Source organism: Peromyscus californicus, unplaced genomic scaffold, assembly GCF_007827085.1.
Source record: "Peromyscus californicus insignis strain IS unplaced genomic scaffold, ASM782708v3 Scaffold_5__1_contigs__length_169319896, whole genome shotgun sequence".
Taxonomy (NCBI): domain Eukaryota; kingdom Metazoa; phylum Chordata; class Mammalia; order Rodentia; family Cricetidae; genus Peromyscus; species Peromyscus californicus.
Window position 1 is genome coordinate 18422072 of NW_026294573.1, and position 25463 is coordinate 18447534.

A 25463-nucleotide genomic window follows, 5' to 3' on the forward strand; every position below is an offset into this window, starting at 1 on the left:
GTGTGGGTGTGTCACAGCTTTTAGGTGGAAGTCAGATAATTTACAAGAGTCAGTTCTCTCCTTCAACTCCAAAGGTCCCTGGATGGTCCCTGAAATCTCTGTGGGACCCGGGAGCCCAGCACTGACACCACCGTCAGGTGTAAATGAGGGTGTATCTCGCGGCAGGATGGGACGGGCTGGGCATGGGAGTAAAGGCCCGAATTTGGCTAGCCGATTTCACCGCCTTTGCAGAAGCACAAGGCCTGGGGGCGTGGCTGGCGGCGTGCTCTGGGCTGGGCGTGTCGGGGGCGTGGCCTGCTGCTGGTGTAGGAGCAGGGCGGATCGTGGATATATTGTGGGCGTGGTCTGGCACGGGGGCAGGTCCAGAGCCCGTCCCCACACGCCCCCCAGCGGAGGCCCGGAAGGGACCATTCGCGCTTCCGTCTCCGCCGGGGCCGCACGGAGGGCGGAGTTGCGGCCCGAGGACGCGACGCGAGCCCAGTTCCGGCGAGGAGGCCGCGCCAGTGACAGCGATGGCGGCGGAGTCGGCGCTCCAAGTTGTGGAGAAGCTGCAGGCGCGCCTGGCCACGAACCCAGACCCTAAGAAGGTGAGCGGCGGGCGGGCAGGAGGCACGGGCGGGCGTTGGGCTCGGCGCGGGCCCGGTAACGGTCGCGGGCCGGGTGCGGCCGGGTCCTCCTTGGAGCGGGAACCAGGCCCCGCGGAGCGGCGCGGGGTAGCGAGGAGTTCGCAGCCGGCGGGCGCGTCCCGGCTGGGTGCTGAGGACTCGAGCGGGGCACGGGCGGCCTGGCCTTTCCGCTTTCCCCGGGGCTCCCCTGGGCAGCCGCGCCAGCTGTTTCCCCGTCCCAGCCGAGCGACGCTGTCCCGCTGGTTGGGATCCTGCGGCTCCGCCGCTCACCGGCGCGAGGACCCCCGTTCTCTCCTCCGCCCTTTAACTGAGTAAACGAGGAAGACCTTGGGTTTTTGAGCTCTGTTCCTAGAACTCGGGTCCTGGGCGAGGGCGTGAGAGTATTACACCGCTCTGACTTATGGAAAGGTGGGAGCCGCCAGTGATGAGGGAATCACGTTTAATTGCACCTAACTACTTTGTTGCTTCTGTTAGAAACTGTTATCTTAAATACATTGTTTCCCTTCCTGGCCTCTCGGTGACCCGGCTTCTCAGTGGTCTAGGAGAGGGTATGGTGGGAGTTAGAATAGTTTTCACTGAAGTCTCTGGATGGAAATACCGAAGGGTGTGACATTGCTTGTCAGCATTCTAGCCTGGGCTTGCGGTTCCTAAAAGGTGAAGTCTCCAGCGAGCTGAGTGGAAGAGGAAGTAATGGAGGGAGGCAGCGGACTTACAAGTGCAATCTAGGTTTCCATCCAGTACCAGCTCTGGACTTTGGGGAAGGTCTTTGCTCAGCCCGTCTCTAGGTTCTTCCTGAAATGCCAGCTGAACCCAAGTGCTCTGTGTTAATCTCCATCTTTCAGAACTTCCAGTCAGGGTCCCCATCTACTCTTCTTGTTCCCAGCGGGTCACAGAGAGGTTTCTTCGTTTTTGAAGGTTGCACTCTACCACTCACCACCAGGCCACTTTTTAACTTACTTCATTCAGTTCGGAAATACACTTCGTCAGGACTGTGTGTTCTAAATAAGTGAAAACTTAAATGTTTTCATTTGTCGTGTTTTACTTTCTATGGAGGCTTTGGTACCTTCAGTCAGACATTTACAAGTTTCTTTTTACAATAACCCTTTGTGGGCACCTAATAAATGCTCATTATTTCCAAGTACCAGTACACTGTAAGATTTGTCACTGACCTTAAAGTAACCACCCTCATTTGGTCATTTTTTCCCATTAGATTAAAAAAATTCTCCATATAATATCTATAGGGTTTTTTTTCCCCGTTAGAATTTAAATTTTGAAATGGCCTGTCTAGTTGTGCATGAAATGTCGAGTTAGGAAAAGTGTAAGTAGGTTTTCTTGAACTACTAGTAATTTTTTAAAGGGTACTTGGTGTCTTTGTTGTTGTTTGTGGTGGTTCTGCGGTGCTGGCACTAGAACCCAGGGACGCATGCTGACACTAGGAGGCAAGCACTACCACTGAAAACCCTATTTGCCTTTTTTCCTAGATAGAAAATTATCCTGGGGCTGGGGATGTAGTTCAGTAGCAGCTACCTGGGCTCCTGGATTCTGTACCCACTGGGGAGGGAGACCTGAATGTGTTGTGAAGAGAGCAGTGTGACGGTGAGGAAGATGGCAGACCCCTTTGCAAAGGGCCTGATAGTTGACACTGGAAACAAGCTGACTGCAGGGGGAAACTGCAAGCTGGCATGCCGGCTTTCCAACCTCCTTTGAACACAGCAAGCTCTCACAGGTTCTTGAAATGGCAAGATGATTATAGAGCTGTATTGAATCTGCAACCAAATCTTGCTTCCAGACCATTATTAGCCAAAAGGCTGATTCCACACCTGTGTTTCTGGAACTCCTGCTATTGGATTTTGGTGTTTTAAGTGTAAATTAACTGTGTACTCACTCTACATTCATCCAAGGTCTTGGCTCACGTGTAAAGAAGGTGGTAGGAGATTACTTAGCTTCTGTTGTTTCTGTTGGAGTGGAAATGATTTTCATGACTGGTGAAGTTAGCAGTCCTCTGTTAGGTTCAGGGTGAAACTGTGAAGCCTACAGACTGATGGTAGGTGGAGAACTAGGAGATCACTGTTGAGAACCTGTTTGGCTTTAAGGATTGAAGCAGTGGGCAGGAGACCCAGATTCCTAAGCATGCTACTGTGCAAATTTTTGATGTTTCTCAATCATCTGTTGTCAGTTCTTGCTGGCCCTATGGATGCTCCTTGGGTTGACAACACGTTTCCATCTACTTGAAGATACCCATAGTGTCTTCCCCTTGTTACCGCTTCATTCTTCCTTGGAATGTACTGAAAACTAGAGATAGGGGCATCTTTTTCTCTTACATTGGACCAAATTGGCTTGAAAATCTCAAGAGTTTTCATTTTGTCTGCTAGCTCAAAGGCAAGCAACAGGCAACTCTCACTTTGCCAGTTAGTGCTAAGCTTTGAGATAAACACATCCCCTGTGACTCCTGACTCCACCCTTCTATGTTGGCTGTGTAAAGGTCCTATAACTCTGTCCTTGTGACCTCCTTTGCCATGTGGACTGTAAGCTGTAAGCTGTCACTGTAAGCATGGTACTGAGGAAGAGCACCTACTTTCTTCTTTGATTCTGAGTACTCGGTATATGAGTTAGGTGTATGCTCCTTTTTTATGTTAGCTGTTTCTTGGCTTACTAGGCGAGCTATGAAACCTCACTGGGCCGTTTCAATATCGGTAAAATAGGAGACTAATACCCACTAGACAGGGTCAAATGAGGCAAATTTAGCATGATACCAGCACACAGTGAATAGTATATAAATGTCCCCCTTCTAGGGATTCCCATTAGAGAAGAACCACCCATTTTAACTCTTTCCAATAATTCCAGATTTCTCTTTCAGGAAATGTTAATTGCCTTTAGCCTTTGCGCTTCTAGTCTATGCGACCAGAAATCCACGTATGATATTTCCTGAGTTGGATCACAGAGGGGGTGGAGTTCAAGTACAATTTTTAGTCCATTAGGTTTCATTTTCCCCAGATACACCCCTGGGCTCTTATTCCCAGTCAAACAAGATTGTCACCTGTGATCCAATTGCTCTGCCTGGAGACCATGTGAAGTAATTATGGAAGTAGAATGACCAGAAAAACATACTTGTTGCTCCACCTTGGAGTAATGTGGCATACCAATTACAGCCTGGACTACAAAGGAGAAAGAACAAGTCTCGCTGTCTAATATTTAAATGTAAAGGCAGGCAGTTATCAATTTTGTTATATTTTGGCTTTTAAAAGTGTTTATTTTTATTTCTTATATGTATTAGTTTCAGATGTGTGTCTGATGCCCATGGAGGCCAGAAGAGGGCATTAGGTCCTCTGGAACTGGAGATACAGACAGTTGTGAGCCACCATATGGGTTCTGGGAATTGAACCCAGGCTTTCTGAAAGAGTAGTCAGTGCTCTTAGCCACTGGGCCATCTCTTGAGCCCTGTTTGGCTTTTTAAAAATGAAAATTGTTATGCACATATGTGTGTGTCTGCATGTTAGTTTGTACACATGCGTGTGGGTACCCTCAGAAGACAGAAGAGGACATCAAAGCTGTAGTAACAGGTGGCTGTGAACGGCCAGATGGTTCTGGGAACTGAACTTGGATTCTCTGGAAGAGCAAGTACTCTTAACCACTGACCTATCTCTCATGTCCCATGTTTTGACTTTTCGAGTGAGGATTTGCTATGTAGCTGGCCTGGTACTCAAATGTAGCCCAGGCTGGCTGGCATCTGCCTCTGAGTGCTGGGATTACAAGGGTGTACTGCATAGCTGGTTCAGTTATCTGTTCTACACTTTGCTACACTCTCTGTATGGAAAGGGTTTCTTAGAAAAAGGCTTAGGCAACCCTGACTTTCGTAGAAACAAAGGAAGTAGGAATTGACTGAGCAGTGTCTGGTCCAGGATCAATAGGAAGAGCTGTGGGCTGATGAAGGAAATGATTGGGGTGGACATGTTTAACTTTTACAGTGTTGCAGACAGTATGACTAAGCACTGTGTATGGTTTGTCCAGTGAATCCTCACAGCTTGTGCAGCAGACAGAGAATCTAGTTTTGATTTGCAGATGAAGTAACTAAGGTTCAGGGAGGTTACTGACTTGCACAAGATCGGGCAAGAAGCTGAGATGACCTGCCTCTGACTCCATTTTGACCTAGATTTAGAGACTTTAGAAAGGAAATGGGCAAACCCAGATCTTTCTGATCTAGCCAGGCATGCTTGATCATCATTAACAGCAAAGCTCTGACTGGAGCAACCCAAGATTGATCTTGGCTTCCCATTTGTGTTGAAAACGCTTGTGATAAGCATTGTAGCTCTTCAGGAGGCTTGTAGATACTCTCTTCCTGTGGAGTCCTTTTTCTGCTTTATATTGTATCGAGTCTGAGGGTAATCTCCCTAAACTTGCTACGTTTATAATCCTCTGCAAAGTGATAGTTGCTGATGGCTTTATTTGGTTGTTTGTTGTTGTTGTTTTGTTTTGTTTTTGTGGGGAGAGAGTGGGGTCTCTCTGAAACCCAGGTAACCTTTGAACTCATGGTGATGGTGATCCTCCTGCCTCAGTTTCCTAAGTGCTGGGATTATAGATATGAGTCATCATACCAGGCCAGTTAGCCAGGGTTTAAATTTTTTATTTTATGTGTATGGATGTTTTGCTTGCATGAGTGCCTGTGCACTTCATGTATGTCTGGTGCCCTTGGAGGCCAGAAGAGGGTATTGGATCCACTGGAACTGGAGTTACAGATGATTTGAACCACCATGTGGGTGCGGGGAATCAAACTCAGGACCTCTGGAAGAACAACCAGTGCTTTTAACCGCTGAGCCATCTCTCCAGTCCCAGTTAGTGAGTTTTAGTTCTCTTCTCTGCCTCTTCTTTTCCCTTGGAGAAGGAAAGCAGTTGAAACCACAGAATCTAGCTAGGTCTAGTAGCAAGAGCCCTGTAATCCCTATTCCAGAAGCTAAGGCAGGAAGCTCAGAAGTCAAGACCAGGCCTGAGCAAGCAAGTGAGTGAGACCTTGTCTCTAAAAGTGAGGAGAAGGCTGGGTGATAGAGCACTTGTCAGCATGGGTAACCAAATGGGTTCAATTTCTAGTATTATAATCAAACTAAAAACCACAGAAGAGGGCTTGAGAGATAGAACTCATTTGGTAACATGCTTACTACAGCAGAAGCATTAGGGCCTAAGTTCAATCCTCTGTACCCATGTAAAAATGCTGGGCATGGGGTTGCACTCTTATAATTCGGGTGTTGGAGAGGCAGAGACAGGAGCCATGAGATTCGTGGATCAGTGAGCCTAGCCTAATTGGTGAGCTCCGGGCCAGTTACAGACCTTGTATCAAAGGAGGTGGGCAGTGATTGTTTGATTTTTTTTTTTTTTTTTTTTTTTGAGTCAGGGTTCCTATTTAGACCAGGCTGACCACTGCCCCTCACCTGAGCAGTGCTAGAATTAAAGGCATGCATTACCATGCCCAGCATGATGGTTTATATTTATTTTTATGTATACAGGGTTCTGCCTGAATGCCAGAGGAGGGTGCCAGATCTCATTACAGATGGTTGTGAGCCACCATGTGATGCTGGGAATTGAACTCAGGACCTCTGGAACAACAGCCAGTGCTCTTAACCGCTGGCTGAGCCATCTCTCCAGCCCCCAGCATGATGATTTTTTTTTTTGGTTTTCGAGACAGGGTTTCTCTGTGTAGCTTTGCGCCTCTCCTGGAACTCACTTGGTAGCCCAGGCTGGCCTCGAACTCACAAAGATCCGCCTGGCTCTGCCTCCCGAGTGCTGGGATTAAAGGCGTGCGCCACCACCGCCCGGCCCCCGGCTGATGATTTTTAAGGTTGTCCTCTGACTTGCACACATGTGCTCAAACACAAACATACATTTATTTGTTTATTTTTGAGACAGGGTTTCTCTGTGTAGCCCTGACTGTCCTGGAACTCACTCTGTAGACCAAGCTGGCCTCAAACTCACAGAGATCCTCCTAACTCTGTCTCCTGAGTGCCAGAATTAAAGGAATGCACCACCAGACACACACATTTTTAAAAATCTATTTTTTGAAAAAAAGAGCACAGACTCTAAAACCATAGACAGAAGTAAATCCTGTCCCACTTGTGTCTTGGACTAGTAATGAAGCTCCCTGAGTGTCTTCACACTTGTAAGATAATAGTAGTGCCGTGAAGAGCATAGCACCAAGCAAACATTTCATCATCAGATAATCTCATCTGCTCCAGAGAAGATGGTTATGACTATAGAACTTAATTTGTGTTTTATTCTCTTTGCAGCTATTGAAATATTTGAAGAAACTTTCCATCTTGCCTATCACAGTAGACATTCTTGTGGTAAGACTTTTATAACTGTAATATTATGTATTGCAAATGTTTCCCACTAGAGAGGGGGTAGAGGGAGACTTAGAGGATAGGCTTTACAAGCTAAAGAAGCCAGACACAAAACACGGTACACTGTATGAGTCTGTTTTTATGTCCAGAATAGGCAAAGTCATAGTCAGAAAGTAGGTAAGTGCGTGGTTGTTAGGGGCTGGGGGATTGGGAGGAACAGGGCTTCTTTTTTTGTTCTGGAGTTAGGTGGTGGTTTTTATTGCTCAGTATGAGGAATGTTCTAGAAATCACTATGTACTTTAAGCTGGTGAAATTTATGTCATGTGTCAAGGTGGACAGACAGGCATGCTGTAGAACAAGCCCAGGGTGTTACATCCTCAGCTGAGCTACTCTGTTATGTGAATTTTAGTTCAAAATTTAAAGATTTATTCTTTTATTTATGTGTGTGCCTGAGTAACTTTGAGTGCTATGTTTACATGCCCAAAGAGGCCACAGGCCCTCAGATTCCCTGAAACTGGAATTACAGGCAGTTAACTGTGAGCTCCCTGGTATGGGTGCTGGGAATTGAGTTTCTATCCTCTGCAAGAGCAGTAAGCACTCCTAACTGCAAAGCCATCACTCTAGCCCTCAATTCAGAATTTCAATAGATGAGGTGCATGAGAGATACAGGAGTAGTTAAGAGTGCTTCCTGAGGAGCCGGGCATGGTGGTGCACGCCTTTAATCCCAGCACTCGGAGGCAGAGGCAGGTGGATCTCCAAGTTCAGGACAGCCTGGTCTACAGAATGAGTTTCAGGACAGCCAGAGCTACACAGAGAAACCCTCTCTCAAAAAAAAAACAAAAAACAAAAAAAAATTTTTTTTAATCACTGTAAAGAACATTGGCTTTGGCATCAACTATTCCTAGATTCTAGCCCAATTTCTAGGCAGGCATGGTTTGCGTGTGCCTTTGCAGGTGAGTCTTTGTGAGTTTAAGGCCAGTCTGGTGTACAAAGTTAAACCCTGTCTTTAAAAAAAAAAAAAAAAAATCACATCTAACTTCTATGGCTTTAGGCCAGGCCTCTGTACAACGAGGCTAATTCCTACCTCAAGGACTATGATGAACTCTGACTCCTATAGGGCATGCAGAATCTTAAGCCCAGGGTCGACTGGCTCCCCTCCTTGTTACATTGTTACGGTTCTGGGGCATTTTGATGACACATTTCTCTAAACCTCTGAGCTTTATTACTTTGTGTCTGATCTTTGGGCATAGGCCACAAAGTAATTTAGTATAAGGCTTAGAAGGCTTTTTAATAGGGAAATAGTTGCTTGTTGCTTTTCTCAAACAGGAGGCCCTATTTCTTTAGGAAAATATGCCCTTCGTTTCAGAACCCTCAATCAATTCCTTTGTTAAATTTGTAGGAGACTGGGGTAGGGAAAACAGTAAACAGCTTTCGAAAACATGAGCAAGTGGGGAACTTTGCCAGAGACCTGGTCGCCCAGTGGAAGAAGCTGGTTCCTGTAGAGCGGTAAGAATGTTTCTGCTTTGCTTTTCTGCTTCTTCTATCAAATGACTATGTTGCCTCATTTATAAAAATAACCTATAATTATTGTAGGATATTGTAGAATATACAATAAAATATTAAGAAGCAAAATGACTGTGCCTTTAATCCCAGCACTCATGAGGCAGAGTCAGGCAGATCTCTGTGAGTTCGAGGCCAGCCTGGTCTACACAGAGAACTCTGTCTCGAAAAACAAAACAAACAAACAAAAAAAACAAAAAAACAAAAAAATCAAAATTTCTTAGGGACCAGGGAGATGACCCAGTGGGTAAAGACACCTGCTGCCAACCCTGACAAACTGAGTTTGATCCTTGGAACTTATATGATGAAAGGAGAGATCCAGCTCCCAAAGGCTGTTCTCTGATCTCCCGATGTGCATGGTGCATGCTCCCCAACAAAGTAAATAAGTAAAAATGGAATCAATTTTTTTTTCTATAATTTGTTTGTTTTTGTTTTTTAAGACTGGGTCTCTCTCTGCGGCCTTGGTGGAACTCACTTTGTAGACCAGGCTGGCCTTGAACTCAGATCTGCCTGACTGAGTGCTGGGATCAAGGGCATGCACCACAATGCCTGGGTACAATTCTTTTTTAATGATAAACTTTAGCATTTTGTTGGGTGTTTTTTTTTGGGGGGGGGGTTGGTGCTGAGGATTGAGTTCAGGGTCTCTCACATACTAAACAGGTTATCTTAACACTGAACTATACCCTTTTGGTTGCTCTTTTTGTTTATTATGGGAGGCAGGGTGGGTATGTGTTCTAGCTTTTGAGAGTCAGTTCTCTTCTGCCACCATGGGATTGAACACAGGTCTCCAGGCTTGCATGACAAGTATTTTTACCTGTTGAGCCTTCAGGCTGGCCTTAATATCTTTCTTCAGACAGGGTCTCATTATGTGGCTCAATCTAGCCTAGAACATGCTATATAACAGGATGGCCTTGAACATCTGATTCCTCAACAGTCCTTCCTTAGCCTCCTTAATACTGGGACTATAGGTGTAAGCTACCACTCCTGGCCTGGGTTTGTTGTTTGTTTTGTGGTGAGCCAGTCTCTTGTAGCTGAGGATGGCCTTGAACTTTTGATCCTCCTGTCCTGACTCACAAGTGTTGGGATTATAGATGTGCCGTCCATTTCTATAAGGTCAGGTGTATGCCTTTCTTTCTCTAAAGAGGGCTATGCTGAGATTTCCTTCTGCTTTTCCTTTATCTTAGAAACAGTGAAGCTGAGGATCAGGATCTTGAGAAGAGCAGCTCCCGAAAGCGCCCTCGAGATGCTCTTCAGAGGGCGGAAGAGATGGAAGCGGACTACCAGGAAAGCTGGAAAGCCTCTGCCAGCCGGTCCTATAGCCCTGAGCACAGGCAGAAAAAACACAAAAAACTCTCAGAGCCTGAAAGGCCTCACAAAGTGACTCACAGTCACGAGAGGAGGGATGAAAGGAAGAGGTGTCACAGAGTGTCACCACCATATTCTTCAGACCCTGAGTCTTCTGACTATGGCCATGTTCAATCTCCCCCACCTTCCAGTCCACATCAAATGTACACAGACCACTACAGGTCACCAGAGGAGGACCGTGAGCCCATCATTTCACACCAGAAGCCTGGAAAAGTCCACAGTAATACCTTTCAGGACAGACTAGGGGTTAGTCACGAACGACACCTGGCTGAGCACCAGGCCAAAGGGGCTGTAAGCCAAAACAAGGAGCACAAATCTTCCCACAAGGAGAAACGCCCTGTGGATGCCAGGAGTGAGGAGAAGGTCTCTGCCCTGGGCAGAGAGAAATCACACAAGGCCTCTTCCAAAGAGGAACACCGAAGGCTCCTCTCAGGGGACAGTGCCAAGGAGAAGCCGCCCTCTAGTGTTGTCAAAAAAGAGAAGGACAGAGAGGGCAGCAGTCTCAAGAAGAAGCTTCCGCCTGCCTTGGAAGCGGCTTCAGATAACCACTTTCGAAAGCCCAAACACAAGGACTCCGAGAAGAGCAGGTCTGAGAAGAGTAGGCCGAGGGCAGACGGCTCAGACTCAGGGCGGGGGCCAGGAGATTTGCTGCCCAAAGCCAAGGAGAAAGTTCCCAACAACCTGAAGGAGGGCAAAGGAAGAACTAACTCGGATCGAAAGTCACCGGCCTCCCTCCCTAAAGTAGAGGAGCCGGACATGGATGACGAGTTTGAGCAGCCCACCATGTCCTTTGAGTCATACCTCAGCTATGACCAGCCTCGGAAGAAAAAGAAGAAGGTTGTGAAAGCTTCAGCCACAGCACCTGGAGAAAAGGGCCTTAAAAAAAAGGACTCTAAAAGCATTAGTAAAAACTTGAACTCAGTTCAGAAATTACCCAAGGTGAACGAGAACAAGTCAGAGAAGGTGCAACCAGCCGGAGCCGAACCCACCAGGCCTCGAAAGGTAACTGCATCGACCCAGCGCCTGGCTTGTTGAGTGCCCAGAGCCCGCCTGCCATGCCGCCTGGCTTGCTGGCCTTTGGCCTGCTGAGTTTCAATTGGTAGGAATATTCTCTGGGCCTCACTAGCTGCTGGGGTGGATGCTACCTAAGAATTATTCTGGGCTGAGGTAACTCAGTAGTACAGTGCTTGCTAAGAGTGTGTGAGACTTTACTTCTTAGCACTTCAAAAGAAATTTTTCCCCAAGACATTCTTTTTCTTTTTCTTTCTTTCTTTTTTTTTTTTTTTTTTTTTTTGAGACAGGGTTTCTCTGTGTAGCTTTGCGCCTTTTCCTGGAACTCACTTGGTAGCCCAGGCTGGCCTCGAACTCACAGAGATCCGCCTGGCTCTGCCTCCCGAGTGCTGGGATTAAAGGCGTGCGCCACCACCGCCCGGCCCCCCCAAGACATTCTTATTGTCCTATCTACATCTGTTTTATTATTTGTTTACTGGGGGAGGAAGGTAGTTGAGATAAAATTTCTCTATGTAGCCCTGGCTGTCCTAGAACTCACTCTGTAGACCAGGCTGGCCTCCAACTCAGAGATCTGCCTGCCTCTGCCTCCTGAGTGCTGGGATTAAAGGCATGCACCACCACCGCCCGGCTATACATGTATTTCTTGACCTAGATGGTGTCATTCATGACCTCTGCCCCTCTCGCCTGGATCTATCTGCCTGTGCAGTATGCTTGGTTTATCTCAGGGATTAACGCTGAAAGCTGTGCTTATGGGATGCTCTGTGTACTCCGTTTCCTGCAGGTCGCTACTGATGCGCTGCCGGTGCTGCCAGACATCCCCTTACCTGCCATACAGTCCAACTACCGTCCCCTTCCTTCTCTGGACTTGATTTCTTCCTTCCAGCCAAAGCGAAAAGGTAATTGGGACATCTTTACAATTATTTTTTCTTTCTTTTTTTTTTTTTTTTTTTTTTTTTGGTTTTTTGAGACAGGGTTTCTCTGTGTAGCTTTGTGCCTTTCCTGGAACTCACTTGGTAGCCCAGGCTGGCCTCGAACTCACAGAGATCCGCCTGGCTCTGCCTCCCGAGTGCTGGGATTAAAGGCGTGCGCCACCACTGCCTGGCTACAATTATTTTTTAAAACAGAGTCTCAGTGTGTGGCCTTGGCTGGCCTACAACTCACTCTGTAGTCACACGCCTCTCTCCTGGGTGCTGGGATTAAAGATTATAGTTTTTATTTTGCCGTCGTGTTTTGCTTGCGTATGTCTGTGCACCGTGTGTGTGTAATGCTGAAGAGGCTAGAAGACGATGCAGGAGCCCTGGGACTGGAATTCCAGAAGGCAGTGAGCTGCCATGTGGGTTCTGAGTCCTCACCACGTGGCTTACACCTTTTGTGACTTGCTGGTTTTCCTCTTTCTACAGCATTCTCTTCACCCCAGGAAGAAGAAGAAGCTGGGTTCACAGGACGCAGAATGAATTCTAAGATGCAGGTGTATTCAGGTTCCAAGTGTGCCTATCTCCCCAAAATGATGACCTTGCACCAGCAGTGTATCCGGGTGCTGAAGAACAATATTGACTGTGAGTCACCAACCTCTCAAGTACATTGCCACACTGGGACTTTGTCACTGGGGAGCTTGGCTGCCATGCAGCACTTACCTTCTCCCCTCTGGTTTCTCTGCAGCCATCTTTGAAGTGGGAGGAGTCCCCTACTCTGTTCTCGAACCTGTCTTGGAGAGGTGTACACCTGATCAACTCTATCGAATAGAGGAATGCAATCACGTGAGTGTCCCCAGTGAGACAGGGCAGCTTCCTGGCTGTGTTTCCAGTAGTTTTGTCTCTGGATCTGCTATGGCTAAAGGGCAGGTCAGAGGGCAAATCACTGTTCTGGGCATGTTTGCTTTGCATCTGGGCCTTTAAACAAGCATGTTCTTTGTGTCTACTCCTGGGATCCTTCTTTGTTTTGTTTGTTTGTTTGTTTGTTGAGACAGGGTCTAGTTGTCCTGGAACTCACTATGTAGACCAGGCTGGCCTCAAACTTACAGAGATCTGCCTGCCTCTGTCACCGAAGTGCTGGGATTAAAGGTGTGTGCCCTTATGCCTGGCTCCTCTTAAAAAAAATTTTAGTATGTGCGTGTATTGCCTGTATGGAGAGGTCAAAGGACAGCTTTGTGGAGCTGCTTCTCTTCCTTCTATCTTTACATGGCTTCCAGGACCAAACTTAGGTCACCAGGCTTGTTGTGTGGCAAGTTACTTTCCTGCTGAGCCATCTTGCCAGCTCTCTCCTGGGATCTTTTTTTTTTTTTTTTTGGTTTTTCGAGACAGGGTTTCTCTGTGTAGCTTTGCGCCTCTCCTGGAACTCACTCTGTAGACCAGGCTGGCCTCGAACTCACAGAGATCCGCCTGGCTCTGCCTCCCGAGTGCTGGGATTAAAGGCGTGCGCCACCACCGCCCGGCTCTCCTGGGATCTTAAGTAGGGGGCTAGGACTCAAACACAGGGCAGAGTACTTTCAAGGTCTCCCATGAGCTTGCCTACTCATCAAAGTAAAGGGGAAATTCTGGCAGCAAAGCTTCTGGGGTCCAGGGAGATATGTTTAATGCTGGCACTTGGGTGTCTAGGGAAAGTGACAGCACATGCCAGACATTCGAAGTCTTCTAGAATCCTTCCTCTAAGGCAGATACACTCATCTGATCTCATTGTGCAGACCTGCTGAGGTAGCCCTCTTGCATGGCAGTTCAGTGTAGTGCTGGGAAACAGCTGACTTTACCCCAGCTCTGCCCTTATTGATTTCTGAAGGAAATGATTGATATCGGTAGCTGGCTATCATCTCTGTTAACTCTTCCATTCCCAATGCCTAGAGCAGTGGTTCTCAGCGTGGGGTCATGACCCCTTTGGGAGTCTTATAGCAGATATCCTTCATAGCAGATATTTATATTCCGACTCATAACAGTAGCAAAATTACAGTTAGGAAGTAGCAACGAAATAGTTTTATGGTTGAAGGTCACCACAACATGAGGAGCTATATTAAGGACTGAGAATCACTGCTCTGAGGTGATTAGCTTAGTGCCTCCAACTTAGCTGTTTCTTTTATTTAGTGATTTGCCTTTTTTCTGGAATTGTGGTACTGTAATACTACTGTTTAGACACCCTGCCCCCACAAACTGTTAGGTAGTGGGTCATGCCTAGGTAGAAGGGAGAGATGTGGGAGTGCTTGTATAGAAATGGTGTCCTGGCCCTGATTTCAGGTACTCATTGAGGAAACAGATCAGTTATGGAAAGTTCACTGTCACCGAGACTTTAAGGAGGAAAGACCAGAAGAGTATGAATCCTGGCGGGAGATGTACCTGCGGCTTCAGGATGCCAGAGAGCAGCGCCTACGCCTGCTGACAAACAACATCCGCTCTGCGCATGCCAATAAGCCGAAAGGTAAAGGAAGTGGGGGCTGGGCAGGGCAGCCAGGTGGGCGCTTGAGTCAGCAGCGGAGTCTCAGTGGGCCTGGTGGGTACGGGGGCACCATCCTCTAAACGTCTCTGCACATGAGCAGGGGTGGCATTTCTTCTGCCACAGGCTGCTCCCCGGCAGTGAGGTCAGAGGGCCTGATTGAGCCCTAGGTTGGGGCTTTCAAAAGCTCTAGGTTGTTAAATTGGCAGCAGTACCTTTGCTTAAGAAGGTCAATACTGATGTTTGTATTTCTCCTCAGGACGACAAGCAAAGATGGCCTTTGTCAACTCTGTGGCCAAACCACCTCGAGATGTCCGACGAAGGCAGGAGAAGTTTGGAACTGGAGGAGCAGCTGTCCCTGAGAAAGTCAGGCAAGATCTCTGCGGCTGCGTGGTCATTACCCTGAAGGAGAGCTGGGGGCCAGGAAGTGACTTATTCTGGGGTAGAGGCAAGCTCTGGAGTGCTCTGGAGTGCTTACTGGGTCTATACTTTACCTTTCTGCCCCTCAGTGTCTCGACTGCTGCCTGGGTGTATTATTTCTGCTTCTTGGTCAGGGACCCAGGTCAGTTACGTGGAGAACAGGACCTGGTTTAAGGAAGTGCTCTTTCTGCTTTCATTTTCCTCATTTAAACAAGAAAAAAAACAAAAACAAAAAAACTACTTCTCGGCTTGAGGAGCTAGCTTGAGGACCTGAGTTTGCTCCTCAGCACCCCTGCTAACAGACAGATGGGGTGATGCACTTGGGATCCCAGGTTGGGGAGGTGGATCCCTGGCCCACCAGCCTAGGCTGTGCAGTGAGCTCCAGGTCTCAGTGAGAGACCCTGTCTCATAAAACTAAGTGGCTCCTAAGGAACGACACTCAGGGTTGACTTCTGGCCTCCACATGAACACCTGTCCTTGTACACCCACATCTGTTTACACACATGCACACCAAAACAAAATTTCTTTTTTTTTTTGGTTTTTGGAGACAGGGTTTCTCTGTGTAGCTTTGGAGCCTGTCCTGGAACTCGCTCTGTAGACCAGGCTGGCCTCGAACTCACAAAGATCAACCTGCCTCTGCCTCCCGAGTGCTGGGATTAAAGGCGTGTGCGACCACCGCCTGGCCAGTATTCCCTTTTTTGTTGTTGTTGTTTGTTTTTTTGAGACAGGGTTTCTCTGTGTAGTTTTGGTGCCTGTCCTGGAACTCACTCTGTAGACCAGGCTGGCCTCAAACTCACGGAGATCTGTCTGCCTCTGCCTCCCAAGTGCTGGGATTAACAAAACAAAATTTCTAGGGTGACTAGATTTTTCTAGGCCACATGACCATTTTCAAATTATAGACTAACATTTTACCAGCCAAAGTTTAGCTGAGACTGTCCATCTCACTAAAGGGTTAATAACAGTTGCCTTTGACTCTTTCCCAGAACCCAGTGTATCAGACCCACTGCTCAGAGCCACAGTGGTGTTCCCCCAGAACACCTATTTCAGGTCGAGTGCTCTCCACTAACCAGCTTTGTTCTGTGTTACAGGATTAAGCCAGCACCATATACAACAGGAAGCAGCCATGTTCCTGCCAGCAACAGCAGCAGCAGCTTCCACTCCAGCCCTGAAGAGATGGCCTATGATGGGCCTAGTACCAGCAGTGCCCACTTAGCTCCAGTGGCCAGCAGTTCTGTTTCCTATGATCCTAGGAAACCAGCTGTGAAGAGTAAGTAACTTTGGTGGGAGCAGGGATGGGTGGGGATCCTGGCACAGTGTCGGCTTGGCATAGGTTACTAGCCAAGGGCAGGCTGGCCCTCCTCAGGTGTTCTGAACTTAGCGCATCTGAGTCCTATTGCTGCTCTGGGAGGCTGTGGGGGAGTCTGGGGAGGGGAGTCTGGGTACTATTTACTGGTTTGAATGTCTATGTTGCAAAGTTAAATTGTGGGGATTATGGCCCTTACATCAAAGACTCCTGATTTACTACTTACAGCCATCATGAGCACATCAGCCAGTCTTCCAGAGCTGTGGTGTCAGAGATGGTGGTGGTTCTGTACCTGCAGGGCCTTGCCAAGGGTCTGCCTCATGATGTGGTGTCTGTGGCAGTGTTAGCAGACAGTTCCTGTTCATGTCCGTGTGTGTCCGTGTGTCCGTGTGTGCGTGCGTGCGTGCGTGGGTGGGGTACACAGCCAGGGAAGCAGGCAAACTCAGCCTGGCCTCTGCTGTAAGCACACGGTCCATGTCCGTGTTGCCACTCATCTGAAACAGCTGCTTCCTTTCCTTCACAGAAATTGCCCCGATGATGGCCAAGACAATTAAAGCATTCAAGAACAGGTTCTCCCGACGATAAGTAGGACTTGCCTTGGAGGTGGAGTCTGGGAAGCAGGAACACGGGGACATTGGGGACAGGAGGGACAAGAGAAGAGGATGTCCACAGAAGACCCCCTAGCTTTTGTTTGTGGAACTTTTGGCCTCTGACTCCTGCACAGTAGCAGGAGTCTCCCTATGCATTGCGCCCCTGCACCCTGGCTGGATCACACTTCAGATTTCTGAAGACAGTATGAAGCCTCAGTCATACTGAGACTTTAAGGTCAATTATACTTTTATTGCTAATTAGCATCTTTGTAAACTATAAGACATAGTTTTAATTAATAAATATTGCCCCAGATGTATTTATAGTACCCCAGGGGTTTTTTTGGTTTTTTTTTCTTTTTCTTTTCTTTTCTTTTTTTTTCTTTTTTTTTGTCCTCTATTGTATATTTAGCTTTTATTTTCCAGGTCCTTTATTAAAATTAGATGAACCGAGCAAAAGCCAGTCTTGTTCTAGGTCAGGTCTTTGAGTAGACACTGGTCCAAAAGGGCACCCCAGAGCTTGTGTGTCACTTGAAGCCCAACTATGGATGGGGGCAGGAGTGAGGACATGCCAGACTGCCCGTGCTCGGGGGAGCCTTGACATAGCAGCTCTTCAGAAGGGCCTCACTCTGAGATCATCAGAACCCCTGGGCAGGAGCCTTTCCTTCTTGTCCATCAGTGGTGTTTGCTAAGGAGGGCTGTTTGCAAAGTCTAGAGCCCTTCCTTCATCTTCTGCAAGTCACACTCCTCTTCCCTGTCTAAGGCTCACTGGAGGATAGAACTTGGATCAAGTTTGCATAGGACCTCAGCAGTTTTGTGATTTTTAGTTTCTGGTTCAGTATTTTAGTCCCCACCCTCTTATTTTTCCTTTCCCTGCTCCATGGGGAAACACAGACATGGAGGGCTTTTGTGGCTCTGAACTGGATGGGGGTTTGAAAAGCCAGCACTTTAATCTCTTGTTCCTAGGAATTACTACTAGGAGTGAATTACTGAAAACATTTAGTGCTCTGTTGGAAATTGTTTTTGTTTGAAAGGAAAGATCATGTGACTGGAGAGCACAACAGTTTGCTGTGTCTGACAGAACCTGCTGCTGAAGCCCTCTACCGTCCGAGTGGAGGCCAGTTAGGAGAAAGGGCCACCTCGGGAAGGGGCTGGCTGTACACTGGCATGGGGAACCTGGTCCCAGCTAGCCAGCCTGTTCTAGAGAACGGCTCTTTCCAATTGTTGGGGCAAGATCAGAACTAAGAGGGCAACCCCAGCTCCCTCCTTGAGTCAGAAAACATGGAGCTAGTAGGATGCATTTGGCTATAAGCCGGGTGAAAGATGCTGTGAACTTGAGGACGGACGGTCTGCTATGCTGTGCCATCGCTCCTATCTACGTTGTTTTTAACCACCCTGGAGACCTCAGGCTAGTGAAGACTCCAGGCAGCACAGGAAGCCGCCCAGCTGAAGCTGGGCCCTCCTCACTGTGCATTGCCCTGCAGGATACCTGCTGCCGTGGGACACGAGTCTTGATGTATTTGGGGGTTGAGTAAAGCATTGTTTCTCTTGATTGCTTGTTTCACCATACCACCTCTCTCTTAGCCTGACCTCCAAGTCTAACATCAGGTCTCTTACCAGAAATCACGGGGACATTTGCACCAGGAGCCAGGTGCCTGGTGCTTGGAATAGCCCCGTCTGGGTGTTGATCACCTCAGATTTGCCTTAGCTGTGTTTCCAAGACTTCCTGTTGCCGTCTTTCCTGTTGCAGATTTAGTTGTGTGTGATTTCATTCCCCTTCTTTGGAGTGCTTAGGCCGAGGGGAAGAAAGGACACAGGTCTGTCATCCCGATGACAGCATCTGCTTTGGCACATAAAGATTTCTGATGCGGCCAGTTTGTTAGAGCCAGATCTTCCACCCTTCAGTGTGTCTGTGTCAGGGATAGGAGTGGTGAGACTAGTGAGGGCCAGGAAGCCAGCCGCCTCCACAACCCTCACCAACGTACACAACAGCCACAAAGCAGACACAAGGTGACGTCTAAGTTTTGGTCGCATTTGTGAAAACTTGTGCAATTTTTTCTGTGCTACACTACATACAAATCACAAATGACAGATTAGCCCTTTGCCATCCTTGGTGTCACAAGGGGTTCTCAGGGGCTTTCTTTCTCTTTTTTGGAGGCAGGAGGGGCAGGAGTGAGCATTGTCCTGCTCTTCATTTGTATTTTGGTCCCAAAATGTAAATACAATTTTCTATGTTACTTTTTTGTGGTAACTACAAGATGAATATTTTAATTAGATAAGTTATACAAAAAGGAAAAACTCACGTCTAAATAAAAAGCAAAAAGATTCTACCTGCTGAGCATTTCTTCCTCATTTTGTCAGGGAAGAGACCAATCACAAGATGCCTGCTTCTTTAATCTTGTGGGGGTGTGCTCACACTGATGAAGCTGCCTCAGCACCCTGTGAACTCCTCATTTATGCTACACAGCTGAACAGGGAGGCGGGGTGTATGCTGTACAGCTGAAGGGTGGTTGTGGTATACAGTTGAACAGGGAGGCGGGGTTTATGCTGTACAGCTGAACAGGGAGGCGGGGTGTATGCTGTACAGCTGAACAGAGAGGCGGGGTGTATGCTGTTTAGCTGAAGGGTGGTTGTGGTACACAGCTGAACAGGGAGGCGGGTTTATGGTGTGCATCTGAACTAGGAGGCAGGTTTAGCTAATCTCAGTGGAGCAGTCTTAAGATTCAAACATTCAGGGAGTGAGGGGAGCTAAGGTGGACATTTTCTGTATATTGTCAGCATTCACACTCAGACCAAAGGAAGACTGCCATCCTCTGGTCCTCACCTGGGAAAGTCTTTGCCATTCTTAGGAATCTGATGCATTGGAGTCCTTCACATGGCCTTGCCCATGTCAAACAATGTACATTCACTCGGGACTTCACTTGCTCCCATAGGCCTAGCCTTAAAGGGTTTGGGGTTTCTGCCTAAAGTATAGCAGGACCAGAGAGGGGTTTCAGAGACAACCTTGCCACCACACAAGGCAAACAGCACTTGTTGAGGGCTCGTGCTGTCTCTTGTGGTGCGTAAAGGCCTGAGACTGAGCTAGTAACGCAATTATCAGTTAGAAACTGATTCAGAGATGGGGTAGCATAGCCATGTTGAATAGCTTCAAGGAGCAGAAAAGGATTTGAACCCAGGTTCTCTGACTACAAGCTTTGGGCCCTTCTGGCTCTTAGTCTCCCTCGCAGGTGTGAAGGGCCCAGGTAGGTCTCAGGCTTCACTTGGCATCCTGAGATCTTAAAGACCCTGGTAAGAACCTGCTGTGTTGGCTCTGGCTGAGCTCTACCCCTGCATATATCATCTGGGTCAGACTCTTACCTCAAACCCAGATCTCAGAGCTACCCAGTTCTGTAGCCTTCCTCTCCTAAAGAGGGCGTTTTGGGCCTGTGGTCTAGACATGCCTTCCCTCCCCACTTGGCTTTCCTGGACCTAGTTGTCAGTGTCGGGAAAATACATCAAACTTAATTACCGGACTGTATCTGAGGGGCGATTATAGCTGGAGTTTGTAAATCAGTTCTCCGCCTCTTATTGCCAAAGCAGGACCTGTAGTAGATCCTGGTGATTATGTACCTGTTCCACGCCAGGCCCTTTTGGTCCTGATGCCCTGTCAGTTCTCACACGGATCCTGGGGAGTCGGTCATGATCCTGTTTTATTTTTGTTTGTGGGTGGAGTATGAGGCAAAATGTATGTAGCTCAGATTGGCCTTAATCATTGAGTGATCCTCCTGCTTCAACCTCAGAAATGCTGGGATTATAGGCATATACCACCATGCCTTGCTCCATTTTAAAAATAAGACTAGCCAGGCATGGCAGCACACACCTTTAATCTCAGCACGCAGGAGGCAGAGGAAGGTGGATCTCTGAGTTTTAGGCCAGACTGGTCTACAGAGCAAATTCCAGGACAGTCAGGGCTACACAGAGAAATCCTGTCTTGAAAAACCTAAACAAACAAATAAATAAGAAAACTGGAAAAGAAAACTGAAGTACAGAGAATCTTACTATTGCCCTATTTGGGACAGGGGCAGTGTGGGTGTGTACAGGTACACACATGCCTGTGTGTGCTCATGGAGGCCAGAGCCTTGAGGTTGGCTGGTTATCTGTCCCTGTCGAGTTCTCTCTGTTTGCAAACACTGGAATTACAGGTGCATGTTGAGAGAGGTTATGTTAGGATCTAGCCTGAGGCCATAGAATTTGTCCTGGGCTATAGTGCTGTGTGGTTTCCTGACTCCAAAGCACCTGCTCTCATCACGTGTACTGTCTAAGTCATGGACACACAGAGCCTCAAGACCACAGTCAGTGCTGAGAATTTCTGGCTACTGCCTGGAACTGACACCTGGCAGAATCCTCTGTGGCTCGGCACCTTGAAGATGCCCATCATCTCAGTGTTCCTCTTTTCCTTGAGGCTCCCTGACTAGTTAAGTAGAGAAATATAGCAGTTCATCTACAAAATCCCCTGGACCACCCTTTCTGTGACACCTGCTGTCTGAGTGTTCTTAAATGGCTACTGAGTTTCAGGCATCCAAGCTCAAATCCACCCAAAGTTTCTCAAGCATGCTCTGTACCCAGAATGCACTTTTTAAAAAAGCAGCAGAAGGGTTTTAGCCTGAATGTGTCCTCTTCCCCTCCCCCACCAGTTCTGATGTTGAAATCCTGAAATCCAGCGTGATGGTGTTAGGGGCAGGGTCTTTGGAGGTAACTAGGTCATGACAGCTTTAGCTTTGTGAAGAGGATGTCTCCTGTATGAGAAGAGAAAAGCAAGCCTGGCATGATGGCACATGCTGCAATCCCAGCCCTCAGAAAGCTGAGGATTAGGAGTTCAGACCAGCCTGGGTCACATGAGACCATATCTAACATTTTTAAAAATTAAAAGTTTGAGAGCTACTCCATTAAGTTTGCCACAAATAGTGCTGTAGCTCTGGCCTGCAGGGCCGAGGGCCAGGGCTAGGAAGTCTGCTCATCACATGCTTGTGGGGTCTATTGCAGTCCCATCACTGATTAAATAGATATGGCCCTTGTCCTCAAGAAGCCATGTAGTAGGGGCTAGAGAGATGGTTCAGTGCGTAAGAGAATTGCTCTTACAGAGGACCTTGGTTTGGTTCCCAGCACCCATGTGGTGGCTCACAGCCATTGGTAACTCCAGTTCCAGGAGATCTGATGCCCTCTTCTAGCCCCCAGTGGCAACCAAGCACAAACCGAGTATACATGCACACTTGAAGCAAACACTTACACACATAAATAAAAAAAAAGTAGCCGGGCGGTGGTGGCGCACGCCTTTAATCCCAGCACTCGGGAGGCAGAGCCAGGCGGATCTCTGTGAGTTCGAGGCCAGCCTGGGCTACCAAGTGAGTTCCAGGACAGGCGCAAAGCTACACAGAGAAACCCTGTCTCGAAAAACCAAAAAAAAAAAAAAAAAAAAAAGTAAAGCTGTGTAGTATAGAATAATCAAATAACTGTGTAAACAATTGTTTAAACTATAATTTTCCAGGTTGAGGAGATGACTCAAAAGAGCACTTGCCACATGAGCATGAGGACTGGGGTTCAGGTCCCCAGAACACATAGAAAAGCCAATCATGGCTCCAGTTGCATCTATAACCCCAGTGCTGTGGGGGGCGGAGGTAGCCTAGCTCCTGAACCTGGAGAGACCCTGTATGGATGGAATATGGTGGAGAGCGGTAGAACAGAACCCCTGATGTTCTCAAAAAAACAAACAAACAAACAAACAAAGGCCGGGTGGTGGCGCACGCCTTTAATCCTAGCACTTGGGAGGCAGAGCCAGGCGGATCTCTTGAACTGAGGTTAGCCTGGTCTACAGAGTGAGTTCCAGGACTGCAAGAATTAAACAGAGAAACCCTGTCTTGAAAACTTGAAAAACCAAAAAATAAAATAAAATATTCAAAAGCAACAAAACCTTAACAATTCTCATCTCTTTTTTTGTTTGTTTTGTTTTTGTTTTTCAAGACAGGGTTTCTCTGTGTAGCCCTGGCTGTTCTGGAACTCTCTCTGTAGACCAGGCTGGTGTCAAACTCCGAGAGCTGCCTGCTTCTGCCTCCCAAGTGTAGGGATTAAAGGTGTGCACCACCATACCCAGTATTAACAGTTCTCATCTTCAAGCTGCAGAGGTGACTATAGGTTAAGGGCACTGTCTGCTCTTCTAAAGGACCTAGGTTCAATTCCCAGCCCCACATGATGGCTCACAACTGCCTGTAACTCCAGTTCCAGGGGTCCAATGCCCTCTTCTGGTCTCCATGAGCACCAGGATGTATGCACAGACATACATTCAAGGAAAATACCCATACACATTTAAAAAAATTTAAAGTTTCCAGTATCTAGTTTCACTGAGACGAGAGGGATAGATGGACACAGACTTGGCTGTCCCTGAAGGATGAAAATTAGCCTGGAAATGGGAGAAAGAAAAGCATGGAAGCATCTCCTACCCACCTAGGGAGTCCTAGAGTCCTTAAGAATTCCCATTTGGGCTGGGCGGTGGTGGTGCACGCCTTTAATCCCAGCACTCAGGAGGCAGAGCCAGGCGGATCTCTGTGAGTTCGAGGCCAGCCTGGACTACCAAGTGAGTTCCAGGAAAGGCGCAAAGCTACACAGAGAAACCCTGTCTCAAAAAACCAAAAAAAAAAAAAAAAAAAAAAAGAATTCCCATTTGGGCTGGTGAGATGGCTCAGCAGCTGAAAGCCCTTGTTGCCAGGACTGATAACTTGAGTTTGATCCCTGGGACCCACATGGTAGGAGAAGAGACCAAGTTTAGCAAGTTGTCCTCTGCACCCACGTGTGCACTGTGGCATTTCTCCCATAAATAAATCAGAATATAATGGGAAAATGACTGTTTGTACTAGACACTCCTCCAAGACAGAAGTGATGTGTCTTAGTTACTCTTCTATGGCTGTGATAAGACACCATGACCAAGGCAACTTAGCAAAGAAAGAGTTTATTTGGGGCTCACAGTTTCAGAGGGTGAGTCCATTATGGCAGAGAGCATGGCTATTAGTATTCTGACCCGCCCCTTGGGGCCTCCCTGCATCCTGATGTAAAGAAAAAATCTCTCCCCTTCCTCTCTCTCTTTTGTTCTCTCTCTTTTGTTCTCTCTCTCTCTCTCTCTCTCTCTCTCTCTCTCTCTCTCTCTCTCTCCATTCCCACAATGTGTGCACACCTCCACTTTCTCTCCCTTCTCTTTCTTCCTTGTCTCCCTCTTTCCTCTTTCTCTTCACCTCTCTATTATAATAAACTCTCCACGTGGATACAGCGCCTGGGTGTGAATGACTTTCCATGCGCCGCTGCCCCCGCTGCATCTGCCCAGCAGGTTTTCCCTCAGGTGTGGGATACCCTGGCCTGGCCAGCTGGGGGTTCCCCACTCCTGCAAATTCATAACAGTGGCAGCAGGCAGGCAGGGCGCTGGAGCTGGGAGCTACATCTTGATCCACGGGCAAGAGGCAGAGAGCTAACTAGGAATGGGCATGGGCATTTGAAACCTCCAAGTCCGCCCGCAGTGACATAGCTCCTCAAACAAAACCACACCTCCTAACCCTTCCCAAACAGTTCCTGTTGCAAGATATTTGATTACACGATTGGTTTAATAAAGAGATGAATGACCATTAATTAGGCAGGAAGAGGTTAGGTGGGACTTCTGGGGACAGAGCGCTCTGGAAAGAAAGGCAGAGTCGCCAGCCAGAGACGGGAGAAACAGGATGGGCAGAATGGAGATGAGGTAAGGATCACAAGGGAGGACGTAGATTAAGAAGTATGGATTAAGTTATAAGAGCTAGTTAGAAACAAGCCTAAGCTAAGGCTGAGCTTTCATAATAATAGGTCTCCATGTCATTTTTGTGAGCTGGGGACCAAGCATTCAAATGTATGAGGCTATGGAGGCCATATGCAGGAAGTGGAATGGTTTTTATCACACAGATAGAAAAACAGACTAGAACACTGCACAGAGAACTAAGAAACTCAATGACATTGTGTCTCTTCAATGTTCTGAAATAATTCATCTAAATAACCAGTTCCACACAGCAGCAGAAGTGATCTTCAGTACCATGTACCACGTGTGCCTGTGTGGCAGGTGGCCTCTGAGCTCTGTCTCCTGTATGATGCAGCTTCCTCACACCCTACATGAACCATGGGACACTGCAGACCTGACAGCATGTGATGACTAAGGTTAGCTCAAAAAAGGCACTGGTTTCTTCTACCTCGCCTTGTCTTGACTTACTTGCTCGGGTGACAGCCATCTTCTGTCACACCATAGGTTTACTCAAACTGTCCACAAGGCGAGGAAGCCAGGCCTGCACAAACTTGCTCCCACCTGAATACTCCGTCTTGGACTTTCAGGTGACTTCAGGCTCCTGAGAGACCCCAAGTTAGAAGCCACCCAAGGAAGCCACTCCCAAGTTCAATTCTTGACTCAGAAACTGAGATAATAAGTCTTGATTGTTGTTTGAAGCCATTAAACCAGGGAGTTGTTATATAAAAAAAGAGACCCAGTTCTAACAGAGGGGAGGTGGGCAGGACTGAGGTACTTTTATAGCCCAAGAAGGAAACAGTCTGTCCCTCCACCTTTGAATCTGCACTCATCCATGAAACTTGTTTTGACTAGGGAATCATTATAAACAAACTGCTGAAGCAGGGGGCTAGAAAGCACCTATGCCCAGCCTGGTGTGGTGGCAGATCCCCGGAATACCCCAGGACTCAGAAGGTGGAGGTGAGAGGATCGGGTCGAAGAGGCCAGCCTGGGCTAATGAGACCCTTTCACTAAGCAAACAAAACACATACCAACCGAACAACAAAACAGGCCAGTGAGGTGGCT

The 25463-nt window shown here is 47.6% G+C and overlaps 1 protein-coding gene across 2 annotated transcripts; it reads left to right on the top strand.

The window, feature by feature from the left end:
* The first annotated feature begins 414 nt into the window (after positions 1 to 414).
* On the top strand, positions 415 to 18945 carry Eloa (elongin A). Of its 2 annotated transcripts, XM_052717323.1 has the most exons (11): positions 415 to 587; positions 6899 to 6955; positions 8352 to 8458; positions 9697 to 10879; positions 11670 to 11784; positions 12289 to 12444; positions 12548 to 12645; positions 14110 to 14290; positions 14565 to 14676; positions 15814 to 15992; positions 16552 to 18945. In XM_052717323.1, the coding sequence occupies exons 1-11, from the start codon at positions 513 to 515 to the stop codon at positions 16611 to 16613; spliced, it is 2325 nt and encodes a 774-aa protein (XP_052573283.1). In that variant the 5' UTR covers positions 415 to 512; the 3' UTR covers positions 16614 to 18945. The 2 variants fall into 2 exon arrangements, with proteins under 2 accessions (XP_052573283.1, XP_052573284.1); XM_052717324.1 differs by lacking the exon at positions 8352 to 8458 and having other exon boundaries at positions 549 to 587.
* Positions 18946 to 25463: the final 6518 nt, after the last annotated feature.